Source organism: Merops nubicus, unplaced genomic scaffold (assembly GCF_000691845.1).
Source record: "Merops nubicus isolate BGI_N331 unplaced genomic scaffold, ASM69184v1 scaffold12270, whole genome shotgun sequence".
Taxonomy (NCBI): Eukaryota; Metazoa; Chordata; class Aves; order Coraciiformes; family Meropidae; genus Merops; species Merops nubicus.
The window spans coordinates 181326-202972 of NW_008583625.1; the positions used below are offsets into that span (position 1 = coordinate 181326).

General features: G+C 37.5%; 1 protein-coding gene across 1 annotated transcript in view; it reads right to left on the reverse strand.

Annotated features, from left to right (window-relative positions):
* LOC103774139 (protein sidekick-1-like) overlaps nt 1–21647 on the reverse strand; it is a gene marked incomplete at both ends in the record, with an annotated part of 264514 nt that overhangs the window by 181319 nt on the left and 61548 nt on the right. The window contains 2 exons of the mRNA XM_008941529.1: nt 15010–15157; nt 19829–19935. Coding sequence (XP_008939777.1) covers nt 15010–15157; nt 19829–19935 — 255 coding nt within the window. The remainder of the gene's footprint in view (nt 1–15009; nt 15158–19828; nt 19936–21647) is intronic.

Sequence of the window (21647 nt, forward strand, 5' to 3'; positions counted from 1 at the left end):
AAATCACAAAAAAACCCCATTTATTTAAATCTACTGAACATACCACTGACACAACTAATGGTTTAAAAAAAAAAAAAAAAAAAAATCCCCCCAAAAAACATAACCAAAACCCATACACCAGACATTTTGCATGTCTTTCATGATTCTAAAGCTTTTCTTTATGCTATTGCAAATGGCTGCAAATTCTTTTCCACTTTCCAGGAAAAAAAAACTAAGATGCACAAAGTACAAGAAATAATACAGTTGTCTTTCCATATTCTAAAAAAGTTAGGACATATTTCTTATCATTCTCTGGATTACTTCTGTTTCTGTATCCTGTACAGATTTGACAATTCTATGTGAGTATATGCAAATAGATACTTCTAAAGGCATTATAATATTTTTTTTGTCCTTAAGGCACCAAATATTATCTTCACTATTAAAAATTCTACCTAATGGGCAGATGTCTACATTACAAACAAAGGAAATTAGAGATTTCAAGTGATACAGTTCACTCCTGCTCAGTATTCTGAGTAGGAAAAAAGTTTGCTCATAACAATTAGTTTGAAATGTTACTTAGAAAACACAGATGCCTGATTCCAGTCTCTCAAATCTTTGACCACTCTACACAGAAGCCATTGCAAAAATAAAATTTCTTCATGTAGAAGCAGTGGCCTGAATTTTATGACAGTATAAATCAGTTTTCAGTTTTAAGTACCTGATATTTGTAACACAATTATTTTCATCGTGGAATCTTGAAGGGAGGTTGAGATATTTTTACAAATGTAAAAGACCCCCTAAACTTATAGTCAAGTGATTGTGTCATAAATACTTACAAAATTCAACTATGTTGATTCTCTTTACTGTTTAGCAACTTTTTCAAAGAAGTGTTGCATATAGGAATGAAGTTTTATTGCAAAAACTGTATATTCAATTAAACAATGCTTAGCTAAAATATTTATGCAAATAAATGCAGTTAGTTCAACATATGCTTAAAGAGAAGCACACGGTTTTCCTTTAGAACACTATGCAGGGATCATGCTTGTGGTACAGTAAGTAAAATAATTCAAAGACCCATTAAGTGCCCAAATCTCCTAAGAATACCACAAAAATTTTCCTGGCAAGCTGAGTTTTCACAATAGTTGAAGAATTAAACTAAATTATACTATGTCCTTATTAATTTTGCTAAGTTGTATCAACAAAGGAATGGATGAAGGAGAACCATGTGGTACTACATCAGAACTTCCAAAACTTCTAATAAACTGCTATTAAGAAAATTGCATTCTCATAGAATAAGATGCAAAATAATGAGATGGATTAGGTTTTTGACTGAGGTAAAAATAAGCATTACGTACAAATGTCCAGTCCAGAGTTTGGCAGAGTTAATTCCAGACAATCCTGATGTTTTTATAATTGGCTGAAGATGAATGATTAAATTGTGATATGGCAAAACTACAAAGCACAAAGCAGCACTGAATTACTCATGACAACTGGACAAAGAAGACTGAAAGGAAAAACAAGCATTAACTAATGTAAAGCACTGTGGGGTTTTAGGAAGAATAATATAAGCCATTCATAGACCAGAATGGCTTAGAACAATTCTGATATAATTTAGTAGGCAACTAAATCTGGTTTGTTCTATTTTGAGCTATTCTGAAAGGTTTCCATTTTTTTTCTCTTTAGTTACACTGCTACTGATTCTCCCCACTACATTCACTCCAGTTAAAATGCCACTGATACCACTGAACCAAGATTGACTCAGCAGACCTGGGCTCTCCACACATCCAGGGCTCTGCAAAGGGGCACCTCATTGCCACCACGGGTCATGAGATGGGCTGGGGAGGCAACACTTTACTGCTCTAAAGGTAAGTTATTTCCCCACCTGAACATATTCCAGCCTCTGCCCTGCACATCTTCCCCTCCAATTTATAGCTAGCACAGAACAGGGTAAAATAATCTATAATAGTTGAAAGATTAAAGTACAAAGAGCTTCTGAAGTCTGACTGTGTTAAAGGAGTAGGAAACCGTTGGAAGAGAATGTAAATGTCAAAGTGAGAGGGTCCACCTTTCAAAGCTCACCCAATGCACTATACTTAAAAATGTAAATTTAAAAAACTTATTAAAATACTAGATTTTTTATTAGCATTTATAAAGCAAAAACTCAGAGTTCTTTTCATAATTCTGGTAAATCCCTCTGGCAGTTTAATAAAAGAAGGTATTCAACATTTGCATGTGAGTGAAGACCCAATGGACTTCGTTTTTAAGGTCCACATGTGACTAAAAAATGCAATCCTCCTTTGGAAAGTGCTCTGACGTTATACAAAGGAAGGTTTTATTATTATGTTATTTCAGAAGCACAAATGTATTAGGGAACTAAAAAATTTAAACTATTAACAAGTCATCTGGCATCTAGCTGGGTAGCTTAGATCTGCTGTCTGACCATTTTACACTAAGCATATGCTCTTTATGTTACACAAGTTATATATATAATGAAGTGCAGCAAATACAATGTGTCATCTCTGCTTTTAGTGTAAGACAATCTGTGCTAATACAAAAGAACAAAAAAGTACCACATTTGATGAACTTTGCATTTGATTTGCAAATTTTACTATAGAAATTTTTAGAATTCACACCTATCAGTAAGAGAATGTGGGAGAACAGATTAAGTGAATATCCCACTGGATGCAGCAGGCGTCGGAGTCGATGCCAGCAGAGACCCCACGATTCATCACCAACTCCCACTGAGAAAAAGAGAACTCAAAAAGGTGTTCCTCAATCAGAAATCCTCCTACTGATGAAATAAGTTTGCTTAAATAATTACAAGCATCAGGACTGATGTTCAGATTCTTTATTCATCCAGTATTATCTCTATAGGTTTCGTGAAAAAATCAAGGTATATTTTGCACTCTAGTTTTTCTACTTCACACTTAGTATTTTTTTCCATTCTGGAACTGTTTCCTATAAAAAAAGTGGCTTCCCAAGAAGACAAGAGGATGACAACTGAAACTGTACCTTTATGAATCTTGATTATTGAACCTTTGCCACATAAAGTTTTTTACTTAGTGAAATTAAGACTGACAGCTATGGATTAGGAGCTATCAGGCACTAAAATATTAAAACACCACTTCTCTTTATTTCACTGAAACAAGATTTTGCTAGCTCCTTTTTTTTTTTTTTTTAAATCTTCAGTTGCATATTAGTGTATTTATTGTACCAGAATTTTTAAATGATCAATGTACAGTAAGGGCCTAATTACAAGATCACTTCAAGATATTTTCACTACTTCTGCTAAAAAATTTCTTAAAAATAATTTTACTTTTCAGACAATGCTGTTGAAGCCATAGCTGGGTCTAGTCAGTACCAGATCTAGGACCCATCCAAGTGGTTGCACAATATTCCTTGCTGACACTCTCTTGCTATGCACCTTCAGCCACTACTTATCAGGTAGTTAGTTATTTATTATCCTAGTCACTGCAGCATGCTTTGAACCACACGTATACATGCAGACAAATCCAGCTCTTTGGATTTGTTCATAATTACGCTAAATGTGAACAAATTATTGATAAACAAGTCGACACAAAGATGTGAGGGCAGATATTTAGTTGGAAAAGTGGGTTTTCTGGCAAACATTGCAACAGATATTACATGATCTAAGATCAGTTCTTGTGAAGGCACAGCCTAAATAAAGAAGCAAGACCTGAGAATTTTCAAAGCACTTCCACTAACCTCCACACACTTTAGAGCTGGGACAGAAAAAAGTTTGTGATGAGGGATACAATCTATGAAGACAACTAAATCTATATAAAGACTACCCAGACCAGCAGCAAAATTAGCACTTGTATTTTGGGATCATCCAACAGATCAAGGAACTCTGACATTTTAATAAAGAGTTAATTTATCTAAACTTGATCAAGTATGATCCAGTGTATTAGTTGCTGACAAACAAGGCTGAGGAATGTTTTTGCCAGCTCCTACAGCAGTTCTATGAGATGCTTCATGTCAGTGGAAACTGGAGGCAATTTGAGAGCCTGGAGAAATCAGCATTTCTCCCTGTGGACCTCAGCACTAGATGGAGCACCTAACAAGTTCCTCGCTCCTCCTATTTTGCAAGACATACCCTCCTCAATTTCATTCCAATGTGCTTATTAGTAGATATGATCTATTTTGCCACAAAATACTTCCTTGTAAGCCAACTTCCAGCTGTGATGACAAAATTGGTATTAAAAAATGAGAGAGAATGATAGGTTTCTTTATTTGGTATAAGGTCTTGTAACAGAACAGCTTTTCAGGATTTGAGATTTGCCTTGAAAGGCTGCCTCACTTCTGAACCAAAATAATGGCAACCTAGAAAAGTAATGGTTTTCATTCTAAAACAGTTGGGAGAAAAGAAAAAAAAAATGGCTTGATATGCATATTAATACTGCATTCAACTAGTTGCCTAGTTATTCTCTTTGATACCCAAATACTCCAAACAAATCTACAGCAAAACAGCTTATTCAAATCCACACTACTTGCTAATTTGCTAAGTGGGTTTTAGAAATAGTAGAGTTTATATGATTCCCATTTTTCTTGGATTTGCCGCCTCCTCTTCCTCACAGAGAGCTGTCTGTGCTGATGTAGGGTCAGTGCAGACCCAATCCAGATTTCTGCTTGTCCTCCACAACCAAAGCTAATGCTTCCACTAGACAGGGAGCAGCAGGGGTACATCTCACCACACTCCCCAGTGAGAGGGGCCAGCAGCAGGAAAGGGACAGGGAGCAGCAGCAATGTCTGGGCAGGAACTGGGCAGCAAGTGCCAGACCCCTGAGTTAGGGGGTCCTGTGAAGAAGGTGACAGAGAGGGTACAGAAAACTTGGTAGAAGTTTTGGGCAAATAAGGGGAAAACATCTGGGGGACATGAGGCAACAGCTTTGATGGGAGATATTAATGAGAAAGTAACGAGGCATTTAAGTGGAGAGGTGAGGAGAAGGGGATATGTCTGAGCTGAGAACAGCCTGAGAATCTGGCTGTGGATGACAGGAATGGCTGGGAGGCAGGAATTACAGAGAAGTTTTGTGGAGCTCTGAAATAAACAAGAATTAGGAAAATCTGAGATAAGGAACAGGAAGACGAGCTGCAGACTTGAGGAAATGGTTGTTCTGGAGCAAAGTGTGGAGGAAATAAGAGTTTGGAGAGCAGAAATTCTGGGATAAAATTGCCAAGGGACAATAGTGTACCTGCCACCCTTAAAAGTGGGAGCTTCCCCCTATCTTTTGCCCTCTCAAGGCAGGACATTTTTTATCACAGTCCTAGTTAATAGAATAGTAAATGACATTTGGTGGCAACATCTAATATTGGCTGCATATGTTGGGAATTACTGACATTTTCTTTCTCCTTGATCATAACTTTTCTTCTAAGCTATGAAAAATAGGAATAAATATATAAATAAATTAAAATGAAATGCCCATGTAATATTGAAAGTGTATTATGAGGTTGTTGCTGCAATATCTGTTGGGTAAACAGAAAACACAGCTGTCTAACAACAGACACTGAAATTTATAAGTATCCCAATAAACTCTGTTTCTTGTTGCTGCTAAGGCCGGTTTCAGTTCCCATGGAAACAGATGATGGATTGCCAAAAATGAGATCTGATGCTTTAAAATAATCAGTGATTTGAACTAGTGATCATTATGAAAGTATTGTCCTCTTCTTCCAGTGAAGAGGTATTATGCTTGGAGTAGGAAAAGGACACATGGCAGCTGGCAGCCAGCAACGGACTTGTTAAAATTCTTGCAAATGCCATTGGTTGCTGAATGATGACAGCAAATGCTGTTTCTTGAAAAATCATTGGGGCAAAATCTAGCAAAACTGTATTTTAAAAAGTTAATAGCTTCATGTTTTAGAGAGAAATAGATAACGTGTTATTGTAGCTTCAACGCTTTCAATTGCTTTTCCTAAATAAGGTCTCCTTTATGCCTCTGTCTTGAGAACTCAAGCAGCCAGGAACATACAAACCAGATATTTCTTCTGCTTTTTGAGCTATGAATTTATTTGTCAAATACATCTTAGGGTCCAATCCTACAAATAAGCCACTACAAACAAAGCCAAAAATGTTGACAATGTTCAGTTTTCCAGTGACTGGAGGGTAGGTCCAGAGGGGACATATGCCTGGAAGGGATCAGTGGCAGTATGGGGAGATACGGTGGGAGTTTGGGTTGAGACAGTCAGTAAGATTTTGGGGTACGAAATTACTGAAGAGTGAGGGAGCTCATGGAACAGTTTTGGGGCTTCTCTGATCTTTTGGGGATGCTGGCTTTTGCTCTTATGGGGCTTCACAACAAGACAACAACACAAGCACAAATTAGGTTCTTAGAACACTGGTGCTCCCTCTGCCATGTGAGTGAAAGCTGAAGACCACCACTGCCAAACCACAGTCTTCCCAACTCCTCCTCATCCACCCTCTTCTTCTAGGAACTGCGACCACCTCCCTGGGCCGTGCCATCTTCTAAGCTCCTCTCTCCCTGTCCTCCACCAGGGTTGAACAGCACAATCCATCTCTCTCCCATTATCCACAGCCTTCACACATCCACCTTCACTGAGCTGACAGCACAGATCAGCCAGGTGGGAGGGGAGGAGAGTCACAGACTTCCTCCAGTATTTCCCTTCCTTATCCTTTCCCCTTGCCATTGCTATGATGAAAGACAGGCTGATCTATTCTACTCTTCCCCCACTCCGGTGACAGGGGTTTAGAAGGAAAAGCAAAAAGGATAAAGCTGAGCAAGCGATGACTGTGGTCACCCCAATAAACAGATGCATTGTCTGTCTACGCCTAGAATTGATCCTGACGTGCAACACAACAGATTTGTGCAATATATAAAAATAGCCACAGGCATATATTAAGAAGTAAAAGGTAGTGCTAACATGCAGCAGACAAATAGATTTGATATGAGTATTGGCAGAGTTTGGCTTTTTTTTTTTTCTCACTTCTAATTGCAAGATGCCTTTACAAAGTTTCATCAGAGCCAAAAATTACTCCTCTCATACAGATCAGATAGACCCATGAAACCTCAGGCAGGGCATTTACAATTTATTTAAATTCACTTGGAATCTGTTAGATGAAGGCTAAACATAAACCAGCTAAAGATTCCACTCACAACTAAGGATGAGAGATAAGCCATAGGCAGGCTGCCAGCTTCTTCCTTTCTCTGCAGCATTAATTAATGTAAGGTCTGCTTCACACTTGTTTCCATGTACCAAATTCTTTAAATTCAAGTGGAATACTGTTAACAAAGTAGACTTGATGCAAATCAACCACAAAAACCACACTGCATCTCCAGAGTGCAAAGTTCCGTGGTTTTTTTTTTCTTCCCGAATCACACAACAATTTTCAATATAAAAGTAAATCTGCCAAAATGATAGGCTTTAAAAATTATTCTACACAAATCTGTATTACAAAATTACCAAGTTATATTTCGTGACACCTTTGTACATCATATACAAATCCAACAGAATCATGAGGAAAGGCAGCATTTGTCCATTTCTGCACAGAAAGAAAATTAATAATCCTTTGTAGTACACAGCCAGAAGTACTGACAGATACATTTTACTTCAGTCAGTTTTGATTAATAAAAGTTAATTGGTAAACATAAGACATTACCTTCTGCTGGATTTGATAAGTCACAAGCATTTTGAATCTATTTCCATAAAAAGAGAGATATATGAAGGGTCATAGGAGATAAATTGTTCCCAGGGATTTGTGAACAATTGCCACTTTTTAAGCATAAAGCAGTAGTTTACTTTTGCATATTAGCTCTTAGGAATGACTGCAATATTTCTGAATAGTCTTATCATGACTGCATATTAATACACTGTAGACAGAGTAATACAAAGATGGACCGAAAAATGTTTTTCCACAAAAGTATATTGGTTGTTAAAGGGTTATATTCGTGATTTATCTCTAATATCATAATTAGTTGTGATTAGGAAATGCAGCAGATTCAAGAAGTGAGCCCCAAAGTATAAGGAAAATGAGTTTCCATCTTTACCCACCTTTAATTTGGATATGATTTTTCAAACGTAGTATATAGCTCATTTTCAAAGACTAATGCTATAAGCACTTTTTTCATAGTCCATATTTTCTCTCTCAAAGTACATTTGTCCCCAGAAAGCAACAAACTCATAAATCAATTTCTACTGCAAGCTGTGATAACTAAATCATACTTAGAGCAAAAAGGTTTCCTTCTAGTGACACTTCCATTCCCTTTGTTTTACAAATTCCAAATTTATGATTAGTAAGTGCAGTGGCACACAAAATGATTTTGTTCTTCAAATGTGATCATCTTAGGAAAAACAATATCCAACAGTCAGATTTCCCTCTTAGACAATGATCTTTAAAGTTTCATTGAAATTTACAGCTGTTGAAGATTGTGCTGAGAGATACTGTGAGCAGCTGAGGCCCATTAAAACACAATACTCCTTTCAAGCACTCCTTTTCTAGCAACAAATACAGATTTTACAGTGCTGGCATAATGGCAGCAACTTCCCCTGGGTTATGAAAAATATATATATTAAAAAATCCACTGTGGTTTGTGGTCCAAATTTGTAATGAAATTTATTGGTCAAATCCCAAAATGTACCTCATATCTCATCAGTTGGAGTATCTCTCTTGGGAGGAATCCACTTCCAAATCAACCTTGCTAAAAGGCATATTTTTTGGCATCAGTTTTTTATCTCCTGTCCCTGTCCCACCTTATGATGGGCTGTGTCGCACCTACGAGCCCTGCAATCAGCATGCACACAGTCCCCAAATGTGACCTGGTTTTCTTCTCCCTTCATCTAACCAACATAGGAGATATCGCCCTAAAAGTTAAGAGCTCTGAATAAATTAATTTTTGAAACACACGTTTAAAACCTGTGGCAAACAAATTGTGAGCCGAGAGGAAAACAGTGAAGTTGAATCTAGACAAGTCAAACAGCTTTTGAAAATAATCCTGGGATTTGCTTACCCTAAGGTGTTAACGTTTTCCTCTGCTGAGCACAGCAGACAATAATACTCAACACACTCCACTGACAGCATCCAGGACTGCTCAAACTGAGTACTTGAAGAGATGATGGGAGATTTCCACATACGGGCCTTGGGGATAACAGCAAAATTTTATGCAAGATGATTCCTAGTGCTGCCTGTTCCTTCCAGTTGAAATTACTCAACACAGACCCTTGGTTAAATAAATGAATAACAAGTACTAATAAATTTCAGATTAAGGAAATAATTTAATTCTACAAAGTAATCTTCTTTTTCAAGTACCGACTTTAAAATTAATCACAGAACTATAGAATGGTTTGGGTTGAAAGGGATCATGGAGATCAACTTCCAACCCTCCTGCCATGAGCAGGGACATCTTCCACTAGATCAGTTTGCTCAAAACCCCTTCCAACCTGGCCTTGAACACTTCCACAGATGGGGCATCCACCATTTCTCTGGGCTCCTGTTCCACTACCTCATCAGCGTGCAGATGAAGAACTTCCTTACAGCTAATCTAAAGCTACCCTCTTGCAGTTTAAAGTCATTACCCCTTGTCCCATCGCTACATGCCCTGTAAAAAGTCCCTCTCCAGCTTTCTTGGCCCTCTTTAGGTACTGGAAGGCTGCTATAAGGTTTATAATGTGAAGCCTGTAAAAGGGAGGGACAGATAAAACCAACTTACTGGGATTTTTTTGTCACACCTTTTACTGCTGAGACGTGTCACTCCAGAATGTTAGCAGACTTAAGAGATCTGCAGACTGTAGGGCTTTTTTAGGTATTGCTCAGCTAATACACTGCAGAGCTGACAGTCTCTGAATTTATTGTTCACTAATGCTAATCATCACAATTTTAATTAAAGTATTATCCAGTGTATGTGAAAAGTAATTACGTGCTACTAACGTAGGTTGCACGACAGGCTGGTATTTGTAGAGAAATGCATTGTTGGCATTAGAACCGCTCATAGAAAAATGAACTGGTGTTTGTTTTAAAATGAAAAATACATACATGGCACATTAAGTGAGTTGTTATCATTAAGGCTCAAAACCTCATCTAATGCTAATATCAGCCCAAAATCTGATGTATTATTCCTAGATATTTTAATTTTTCTCATCTTTTACAGGCTACTTAGCCTCAGCTACATTTTGAGACTATCGTTAATATATTTACAATTTTACAGTAAACAAATGGTGAGTAAATCTGCACTAGTTTTGCTTATTTGCAAGGTGCAACAAGTGTTCAAAACCACAGCAAGTCGTATTTGACAGTTGCTTGTGCCTAACATATTTTCATTCCACAATATGTCAGCACATTTATTCTCTATAAGAGCTACTAACAACCACACGCATTCAAATGCAGAATGAATTGTTCTTACTGCAAAAATAGATATTAAACTCATGGATCCCTAAAGGCACTGCAATTCATCTTCCCTGCCCAGTGGGATGAAGTGCATTTCTAAAGTGTTTTGGTTCATTAACAGTTAACTAAGTGACAAAATGTCCATTGAGCTGAAAGGGACACTCCAGAAGTGCCTTTATATGCCAAAAATGAACTTTACTGTTTTGTGTCAGACATAATTCCACTAACAAAAGCCATGAGTTAGTATTCATCTAACTGCAGCTTACTAGGGGAAAAAAAAATAGTTTCACTGTAAGCAAGTTAATGAAGACAGCAATAATGTCTTCATAGTAGAAGAATAATGTCTTCATCGAAGAATAATGTCTTCATAGAAGTTTTCCTCTTAAAGAAGAAACCAACAATAAATAAATTGATGGCTACAGTGAACCTTTTCAGTGAAAAAGTCCTTCACTTACACAATGGTAAAAAAATCCTCTAAGAGTACTAAGAATTTAATTCCTCAGTCCCACAACTGAGAGGCAATTGTAGAGCTTGATGGGGCTCCTGTCCTTTGTGCTGCACCAAGGTGCTGTGGATGTCTCCTGCAAAGGAAGTTAAATGCCTTCTGCTTTTAAGGCTGATGAAGTACACCCAGGCAAGGCAAAGCTGAAGACTTGACATCTCAGAGTAGCAATTTCTTTTGATGCTGTTACCTTTGGAGAAGCTATTGTTTTCTGTAAGATGTGAGGGGAAATGGGTGAAATCATCCCATCAGTCAAGAGCCTGGATAACAGTGCAGTTGTAATTCTACATTAGTTTGGTATATTTGGAAAACATTAATCTGTCTAGGTGTAACGTGAAGTCTTTTCTAAAGCTTCTTAGGAAGTTTTCATGTAAGATAATAATAAAAAGCATCCCAAACCCCAATTCCTCTCCTTGTTTATTTTCTCTTGCTGTTGATCTTTTGGTCTTCTCTCTGGTTCTCCACTTTATACTGTTCTAGCATGTACACAGCTTCTTTCTGATGATCTAGAAATGCCCCTTTAAAATATCAAGCTGAGGCTTTAGTGAGAGAGAATGCACAAAAGCCAGGGGGAATATACATGTGCATTGTACTAAGCATGGGGTGTGAAAATTTTAGGACATAAATTTTTAAATCCACATCATCATGATGCACTAGCACTGCTGCAGGTTTGTTAGTTGCCTTCAGTCATAAAGTGTAACAACAACCCCCTGAGTACACACAGCCCATTTGCTTCACATTCATATATTACACAGGGATTTGTTAACTTTACATGCCCACTCAGGAAGAACTTGTGCTATTCTTAGTTTTATCCAGGGAACTTTAACAGGATATTATGGCACCAAGACCACTAAAATAAGAATTAATACATAGTTATTTGCTGCAAAATTCCACCATGAGTTACACTACCAGTTAAATAAAACAGAGTATGCAGTTTGAAAAAAAAAAAAAAACCTCCTATATCCCAAAGAAAGCATTCTCTTAGAAAATATCACAGCCATGCACACTCAGAGGAGAATTACCATTCTGACTGAAAAAAGGTAAAACCTGAGCTGTACACGGAGTCTTTTTTTTTTCCCCTCAGCCTAAACAAGTGATACTTTTCAGCCTAATGATCACTAACAGAAACAGTAAATTACAGGTTGGTGGTCAGGTTGGCTGGGGCTCTGAGCAACCTGCTCTAGTTGCAGATGTCCCTGCTCCCTGCAGGGGGGTTGGATCAGGTCACCTTTAAAGGTCTCTTCCAACCCAAACTACTATATGATCCTACTATTCTGTTAGAACTGGCAAATGTGTTAATGTGTAAATAATTGTTAGTAACCACAAAGAACAAGTAAGAGTCTTATCTGACCTATTGTAAATTATCTTTAATATCACACAAACAGCAATACCAGAAATTTTTGACAAGCCAACAATTCTCTTATCTTGGCTCCCAAGAAATATGCTAATTTTGGGAAGCAGAAGAGCTGGCAGAACCCCTCCCCATAAATATCCTAAATATTAATAAAATTAAAGGAGAAAGACATCTGCATTTACTACCTTAAGCCTGCTAGGTAGACCCTGCTGTGGAGCCAATTAAATTACATTCCTTGAAACATCTTAAGAATTATTTTTTTGTCCCAGAGCTAGTCCTTATTTTTGATCTGTGACATTTCTCACATGAGGACAGCTCGGTACACTCACTGCTTCTGCATCAGTGAAATGAATTCATTCTAGTGGTGACAGTAGCTGTGTATATAAGCATCAGGATCAGTAATATGGCATAAAAATGGTGCAGTGTTAACTACACTTACTCATGTAAAAGCCTTAATGTAATGTACGAGTTAACCCAACCAACTATTTGAATGAATTACACCAGAATCACCACTACAGTCCTCATTTTTAGCACTGCTTATTTCCCCATTCTGCACACACTGCAGCCATGTCACTCGTGGCAATCATCATAGCTGACAAAGTAGCTCATTCATTTAGCCAAATCATTGTAAGCTTGTTTAAGAAGATTAAAAAAGCTTTATATTGATTTAGCAATAAGGTACTTTTCATCAGTTTAAAGAGCATCCATACAAGGCATTGTATCAATCTAACTGATCAGTTTAGCAGGTGATCTAGTCAGACTGATGCACCAGTCTGACTGGATCACCCACTAAACTGATGGATCAATCTGACTGGATCACCTGCTAAACTGATCAGTTAGATTGATGCATCTTTGTGTACAGAAAACACTACAAGCACACCACTTGCTCCACAGGCAGAAACAGTGTTCCCATGAGGTATTTTTACATCTCTCAGTTTTCTGTGCATCGTCTCCATGTGTCAGGTTTTCTCTGTTTATAGGGCTGCTGCATTCACTTTGAGAATTTCACAGACAGCAGTCTGTGAGTAGATGCTATATACTTTTTCCAGTAGTTTGAGGGAGCAGCAGACCTGCAGCACATGCAGGGCACTGATGATTGGTATGTGTACCATCAATCTGTCACTTCCTGAACTTACTATACAACATATATCAAACTTCCAAGGAGGCTGATACTTTCAGCATCTGTACTTCCACTGAAAAAGTATTCAGATATTCCTACACAGTCCAGACAAATGCCCTTAAATTCCTTTCAGACAAAATTTCTGACCAGGGAAATAAAATATATGTGGAAACTTTTAGGTATATTTCACCTCTACTATGGGAACCAAGTCTTACAGTTTTCCCATTTGTAAGCATTGCCACGGTGCTATGAATTACAAGTGATTTTACCCTGACAGTCCCAACAGGGTAGGAGTAAGAGTAAAGCACAGCATATGAAAATTAGGATTTTATATTAATGAATACATGACAAATATATCTACTTGCAATTTTCCCAAACTGTAAGAGAACTCACACAAATCTAATTTTCAGACATTGCATGCCTGCCTAAGTCACTCTGTTCTGTTCTCCTGTAATAGTTTCCAAGAAACTGTCTGAGACCTGGATAACAAGGCTTTTTCACCACCTGCAAATTTTTGATTTGTGTATTCTCAGCACTGACAAAAGAAAATATGTAATGTGGCAGAAATGGAGAAAGTAGATTCTTAATGGTTAATAACTCAGAATTTGTCACTTAGCTCTCTTCAAGAGATTGCCCAGAAACTCATTGTTTCATCTTCCAGCTGTTTCCCATCAAATTACTATTAAATTATTCATAAATTATTACATAGTTTCATCACATCCCCACAATACTAATTTTAACAGTTTCAAAGAGGCTGTAATGCCAGCTTTCAGGTTTAAAAAATGCACATAACCAGCACTAAAATATACACTACAAATTAATACAACTAAAATCCCAGAAGACTTTTCCCTGTGTAATATAAACTCTAAAGATTCTGCCCCTTCTGGAACTTAGCAACATCCCACTACCATCAGTTGCTTTCACATCTATCCCTTTGAACACATTAAAAATAGAGTACACAGACAAAAATAATCACTAACGTTCTTGGTGTTTCAACAGTTTTCTAATAAATTAGGTAAGTAAAAACAAAGATTTTATCTACATTTTTTAATGTTACAGGTAACCTCCTCAGTCTCTAAACAAAACTGTGCAGGTAAAAACACAGAAGGGCTTCATAACTGCTTCAAAAGAGGATAAATGAGCATGCCTTGAGATAATAACTAATCAAAGTGCAAGTCCTGTGCCATTAGTGGGTGAGCAGCTAATTAGTCAAAAAGAAATAAAACTGTCACTGTAGGCTAAAGAAATGGGGGAAAAAAGCAATATTTAGTTTTATCATGAGGAAAACAGTACTAGCATGACTTTATGTAAAAAAAAAAAAAATCACTCATATATTAAAAGAGAAGAACCTCAGTACTCATTAAGTTAGTCCATTCAAGTAAACGTAATTGAGAGATAAGCATTTACTTTTCCAAAATGTATCATGAAAATGAATAGCGTGAAGGAAGTGCAGACGTTCTGCACATCTACTCCCTTATGCTGCACCAGGACCATTAAAACCACATGAATTATTTTGTCAAACTGCTTAGGAAGTTCAGAGATGGTCTTAAAATAGTCATTTATCTCAAACTTCGTATGAACAAGGCTACTTTATTCTCTTTAAACCTTAATTAGCGTACTTAAAATGTAAGTTGCGTTATCAAATATAATTAATCATATTTTAGGGTAAGAGTATTTTGAGCTTTAAATTGACTTACATTCTGCTGCTTGGTATAATCTTGTGCCCGTCTCTAAACCACGTCACTTGTGGTCTTGGATAGCTGAGGATGTGCAGGAAGTTCAGAACTGCAGCTTGTCCTTCAGTCACTGTTTTTCTCTGGTTGGCGTCCGTGAAATTTCCCATGTCTGCAAAGAAGAAATTATACTAAGAGTCCTGGAAGTTCTTGTCCCCGTTTCTTTTCAGCAGACAGAGAAATAACTGTCAATAGTCATTAGCATTGCTATAATTAGTCAATATGACACTACAGATCATGAGACAGTTTTGATTAATACAGATCTGGATGAACATAAGGCATAAGGCAAACCCAAGTGCTGCTAGTGCACATCAGTCAGCAGCACTGCATGACCTCAGTGTTCTTTTGCAATAACTGTTCCTAAATGGAAGTGACATTTTAATGGAGGACTGTTTTGTGGAGTTTCTTTAAATAAATTCTTGCATAATACAAAAGAAATTCCTGTGCAATGCAAAGGAATGTAAATTGTGTATATAATTTTATCAGCTTTTAGGTCATCCATTTTTTTAATGCTTTTATCCATAGCTACACCAATGGACAAGCAGCTGCATCACTTGTAGTCAAACTGATGTATGCTGTAACAGATCTCTGCAAGTAGCCATTACACCCACATGGAGAGCAAAATGACACAACTCTAGTCATGTTTGTAGCTATCAGTTCTACTGGCACTATACTACGGTTTAAAAAGTGCGTCTAGATCTTTGACACTTACAAAGTGTCAAAGAACAGCTTTTAACAAAAAAAAATAATTGAAGAAAGGTTCTGCAATTGTAGTTTTCTGTGTCTCTGAAAGTTTTATTTCATAGACAAGTTCATAGATCTATGGAGTCTTTGTAAAAATTCAGTGGATACTTTCATCTTCTTGTGGAAGGCAAATGACATCCTGGCTTGTCTCAGCAATCGTGTGGCCAGCAGAAACAGGGCAAGGATCATCCCCTTCCACTCAGCACTGAGGAGGCTGCACCTCAAATACTGGGCTCAGTCCGGGGCCCCTCACTCCAAGGAGGACATTGAGGGGCACATCCAGAGAAGAGCAACAAAGCTGGTGAGAGGTCTACAGTACAAGTCTTGTGAGGAGTGGCTGAGGGAACTGAGGTTGTCTAGCCTCGAGTAATGGAGGCTCAGGGAAGACCTTATTGCTCATGACAACTCCCTGAAAGAAGGTTGTAGGAAGGTGAGGATTAGTTTCTTCTCCCAAGTAACAAGTAATAGGACAAAAGGAAATTGCCTCAAGTTGAGCCAAGGGAGGTTTAGGTTGGATATCAGGAAAATATCTTCTCCAAAAGAGTTGCCAAGCTCTGGAACAGAGTTCCCAGGGTAGCGGTGGAGTCCCCATCCCTGAACTTGTTCAAAAGATGTGTAGATGTGGCACTGAGTAACATGGTCCAGTGATGACCAGGCAGTACTGGGCTAATAGTTGGACTTGATGTTCCTTAGGTTCAAAGGTTTCTTTGAACCTAAATGATTCTGTGATTCTTTTGCCTTTTGAATCACTTTCTATCTGTTAAAATAAACAGAGCTGTAGGCTATTACTTACTCACCCTCCAAAGAACTTCTGTGCATTTTAATTTGCCTTAAACCATGACACTGACACACATACGAGAACTGTTCTGGTTTCTGCTACTGAGTTCTCCCCTTTTCTCCTCCCCCCACCCCTTTTTTTTTTTTTAAGGATCACAGGGCTATTTAAAAGTTCCCTGCTGCACAGAGCACAGAGGGATGCAAAGGACATCGAAAACTAGAAGACTACTATCAGGTCTGTGGATGGCAGGAGATGAGAAGAGACAGAACAAGAGCAGAAATTAAAAACACATGGTATTTTAAAGAAGCTTTAATCATCTTTGATTTTTGAGTTATTTATTCAGACATAATCAGCATTGTACTTCCTCTGTTGCTCTGTATTTCTTACAACTGCAATCAGATCATGTACTTGAAAAGAAGTTTCAAACTGCGTGGGTGGATCTAATTAACTTCACTGTCATATGATTTAGTCTTCACAATTCATAAGTTTTTAAGCCCATTCTGTAATTAAGATTTACTCATCAGTTTTCTCACAAATACCTGTTCCCAATTAGCTAAGTAATATGTTAGCATGGGTTGAGAACATTTATTAAATTATTTAACAAGTTCCCTGCTACTTCAGAGATCTAGGACATGGAAAACACCTCAGATCTTTCTCAGTATATAACTCACTTTATAACTGTGCCTCTCCTTTCCTTACTAGAGACTTTAAGTATATTGGGAAGCATCCTCTAGTCAGTGGCAAAAAAAGTTCATTTTCTGAATCAAACATCTAGCACACAGTTCCCCCTATCTCTTTATGACTGCATAAGATGACTTCAGTAACCCCTTGGAATGTTGCTTTCTGATATGTTTTCAAGAATAATCAAGAAGCAAAACATTTTAAAGTATCAGATTCTTAATTATAGTCACATAGGTTAAATCAATGAATTTAGATTGAAAATGTTAACACATAGAAAACAGTCATATGGCATCAGTAGATACTACTGATCAGTAGTATCAGTAGATACTACTGGGTAGTGAAGAAAGAGGATATTTAAAGCTTGGAGAACAATTCAACCTGCAAGCCTGACTGACACGTTTCACTATAGAAGCCATACACATCCCTACAGATTCAACACATCTCCCAAGTCATATATGATCTGCTTTGCTTTGTCTCAATGTCTTTACCAGTGAAAATAAATAAATAGACTGCTTAATTCAGACAGAGAAGTCTTAAAACATTGCTTTTTAGCCTTGTTCAGCAGTGCAGAACTCAAAATAAATGGGAGAAAAACTTAAACCTCAAGCCAGGTAAACAATAACACTTCTTTCTCTCTGAAGAACAACCAAATGCACACACAGAAAAGCCTGGAGAAACAAAACACTTTCCTGCAAAATTTTCCCTCATCCAGAGAGGAATAAAGCTGTATTTTCAAGAGACAAAATTCTTCAGCAGTAATATCAAGGTAAAGTATTCCTGTCTCTCCTCCTCACTCTCGTTCCCACAAGTACTTCCTCAAGAATTGCTCCCTCCACTATGCCAGTACCACTGTCTGTACAGCTGCACAGGGAATCAAATGGGGAGGAAAAGAACTATTTTAACAAACCTTACAAAATAATTGTTGCTTTTTTTAAATTCTGGAGAAGTTTCCCAGTTCACAGCTGCACAAACAACTTTACCTGCTGAGCCTAACAGGATAGTGTATTACATTCTAATACAAGAGCAGTAACAATTAGTGGGATGGAGGAGAAAATGGGTAAATTCTAATTTGGTACTGCTACCTAAGCCTTTGTCCCCTCAAACCACACCTGCAGATGCAACTCCAGAGGCATCCAGACTCATCGTGTTCTGCAGCAGTGAGCCATTAGAGGCATCCCACCCTCACCTCCTCCTGCTCCATCTTCCCCTTCTAGCCTTGTTGGAGGTCCCTCATCCCACTCACAGCTATGCTCATTCACACCAGCCTTCACCAGATCCTCTGTGACCTTATATAATTCACGAAACCAGAAGAACAGCATTCAAAAAAGTACTTGCAAGGCTCTGACACACGTCAGAATGAGCAGAAGGTCACTAGGAGTTGCATACAGCAGGGGTGTAGGACTTGGTAGAAGGCACGAAAGGAAACCCCATTTTAGCAGTAGTCTATTTTTACATTAGCTCCCAGCATCTCTGAAACAATACCACTGACAGATTAAACATCAAATTACTGATATTACCCATAGTACAGATATAGTAACAATTCACTGTAATATGGCAAACTGGTGAACACGACAACAAAACTTAAATAGTATCATTTGCAACCATTTATTTTAGAACACAGGAAATTCCATGTAATTTCCCCCGTGACATAGCAATTAACTTGAATCACTTCCTTAGAATTGGGTTTTCAATAAATAATTCAATTTATCTAAATTCCACTTATCAAGTGACATTTACTGCTACTGAATTTTCAGTTATTGACCCTGAGGAAATTTGATCCATGTATCCTATTGCTTACATGCAGTGTACAAATCTGCCTTTCTACTTTGAAAAAATTCCTACTTTTATTACTATTTCCAAACAAGTTCTTTGGATTATATTTTCTATATGTTAACTGAAAAGAATGAGAGTATGCAATCATTTCTTAGGTCATGTTAACTAGCCCTAATGACTCCTAGTTTAACACTTCTAAATGGAAGTTAGATATCAAATCAATGGTTAACTCAAAAATTCTGCATAGTCCAAACTAAAGTGGTACAAACATTAGAGGGTTTGGTTGAGAAAGGTGTTCTGTAAGAGACTCTTGAAGTTTCCTTAGCAAGGTTTTCATTGTGAAACAAGTGCTTATTTTGTATCACACGGATTATGATCTGAAATCTTCACGCAGCTATCTCCACCAGATGGTTTCTTTCAGATATCCTCTGCTGTCCTCTGGGCTTTTTCCTTTTTTTATTGTTTTGATTGATTGTTTATTTTGTGCTATATGACCTTTCTTAATCCCTGCCTATTCAGGGAAAGGTAAAATAGTTTTCTCATGCTACAGCTATCTCCAAATGATCTCTTTGATGGCTTTGAACAGCTTAAAGCTTGCTTTAAAGACTTAATGTTGCACCGCCTTGAACTGCTTACCAGAAGATAACTAAAGTGTGAAACTTCTTGTGATGCAGTAATTTAAAAAATTATTAAATATGATATGCAATAACTTTTCAGAGTAGCAAGCGTTATGGGTATATTGAGGATTTATCAAAAAAAATAATTGGTTTACTAGTGAAACACAGAGTAACTTCCATTCAAACATACATGCCACTTGAACTTCAGATCTTCTCTGCAGCAGTGCCCCCATCCTGTTCCGTACAACGCACTGATAAAAGCCAGCATCAGACCTCTGCAAAGCTGGGATGATGTACCTGTAAGACAAAACGCAGAATTATAGTGCATGTCTTCCTAAAGGCAGATCCATTCTCCTTCATGTGGCATTTCTTATTTCTCCTCTAATATTTTACGCATTGTCTGAAACACTATATTTTTTTCTTACAAACAGCATTCTCATATGATCTCGTGTCTTTGGCCAAAGTATTTTCTTATATAAAAGAAAAAGAATACTTGAAATACATAAAATATCTTTCAGTCTTAAGAGCTATATTTGATAAATAATAATTAGTTCTCCACAAATTCTCTTAAAATATAAATTTTCCTTTATTTTCTGTACCCTCATTCATAAGGTAAAGATGGCTGGTACTTTGTTCAGAGGTGGCACAAGAAGTCTGTAATCTAAATGTGGGCATTAGGAAGACTTGCAAGAAGCTTTCCAGTGAAACAAGAGGGTTACCACATTGTAACTCAGAAGGATACTGGACAAGACACAGTGCACTGTATGCTGTATTTGTTCTGCTCTTCACTAAAAAGTCACTTAGTCTACTAATGCTCACCTTCCTCATTCAATTCTGACTACTCAACATGAAAATGAGCTGATCAGCAGAGTTTTAATGTGAATAAAACACATGAATAATATAGATAATCCTGCATTAAACAAACATTCATCAAAGCGCATATTCCCCCGGTCACCTTCTGGAGATATTATGGTAGGATTAATGAAAGTCTTTATGAAAAGATAAGGAAAAATAAAACTGCTGAATTTTAATCTTCAAAATTTAATTCCACTAAAAGAAAACATCTCTTCTCATTCCCACATACACTATACACACCCACACACGTAGCTTAATAGCTGAGCAGGATCAGACAGCACAAAAACAAAGGAGGTAGAAGGGATCTAGTTTAAGTGATAAATGAGGACTATAATCACTGCATTATTATTACAACCAAATACACTATAGCAAATAGGTCATACAGCCAAATACAGTGAATTGAAACAGAGGCCAACACCATGGACACAGTTTAGCCATGGGCTGGGATTCCCAGCACACCCTGGCTTCCTAAGTGCATCAGTTGTAGGCAGTTGTGTTGTCTGCCTGCCCTGTGCTTGAGCTGACTCCTCCTGACCTCCCTTGGAGCAACTGGCAAATTTTCTCCAGTGATTATGACAATTTGTATACAGAAGATGAGGAAGACTCAAATCAGTGCTCTGCTTGGGAGTAGTAAATTCAACAGTCAGCACACAAAGACTTGCTGGCTAGCAAGTTTATAACTCTGAATTAGCCAAGCAGCCCCTTGCCTGAGTATGCTGTAGGAAACAGAGTGAGAAAACAAGTGAAAATACAAGGCACAGGATGGAAATCAATAGCACATAAGGCTTCCCTAGTTCCTTACAGAATAATTTCCTTCTCTGCCAGGTGATAATTGTTGCAAAGCATGATTACCAAATAAAAAAATTCTGACAAATAAATATTGATGATTCATTTCTACAGTTCATTTTAAGAAATGTTTTATAGCCTAACAAGCTTTTCTTCCTCTCATAAAAATCTAGTATTCTGCTTGGCTAACATTTATTCCTGTGCTTGTCTATTAAACAGGGCCAAAATTAAAGGTTTCTTTCTCCAGTATTCATCTATAAAAAGCAGTAATGCAGAGTTTGTTTTTCTGCCAGTAGGACAAAACAAATCACTGGATCAGAAATGCCCTACTTTGGTTTTCTTCTCTGACTTATTAATGTTTCAGCAGG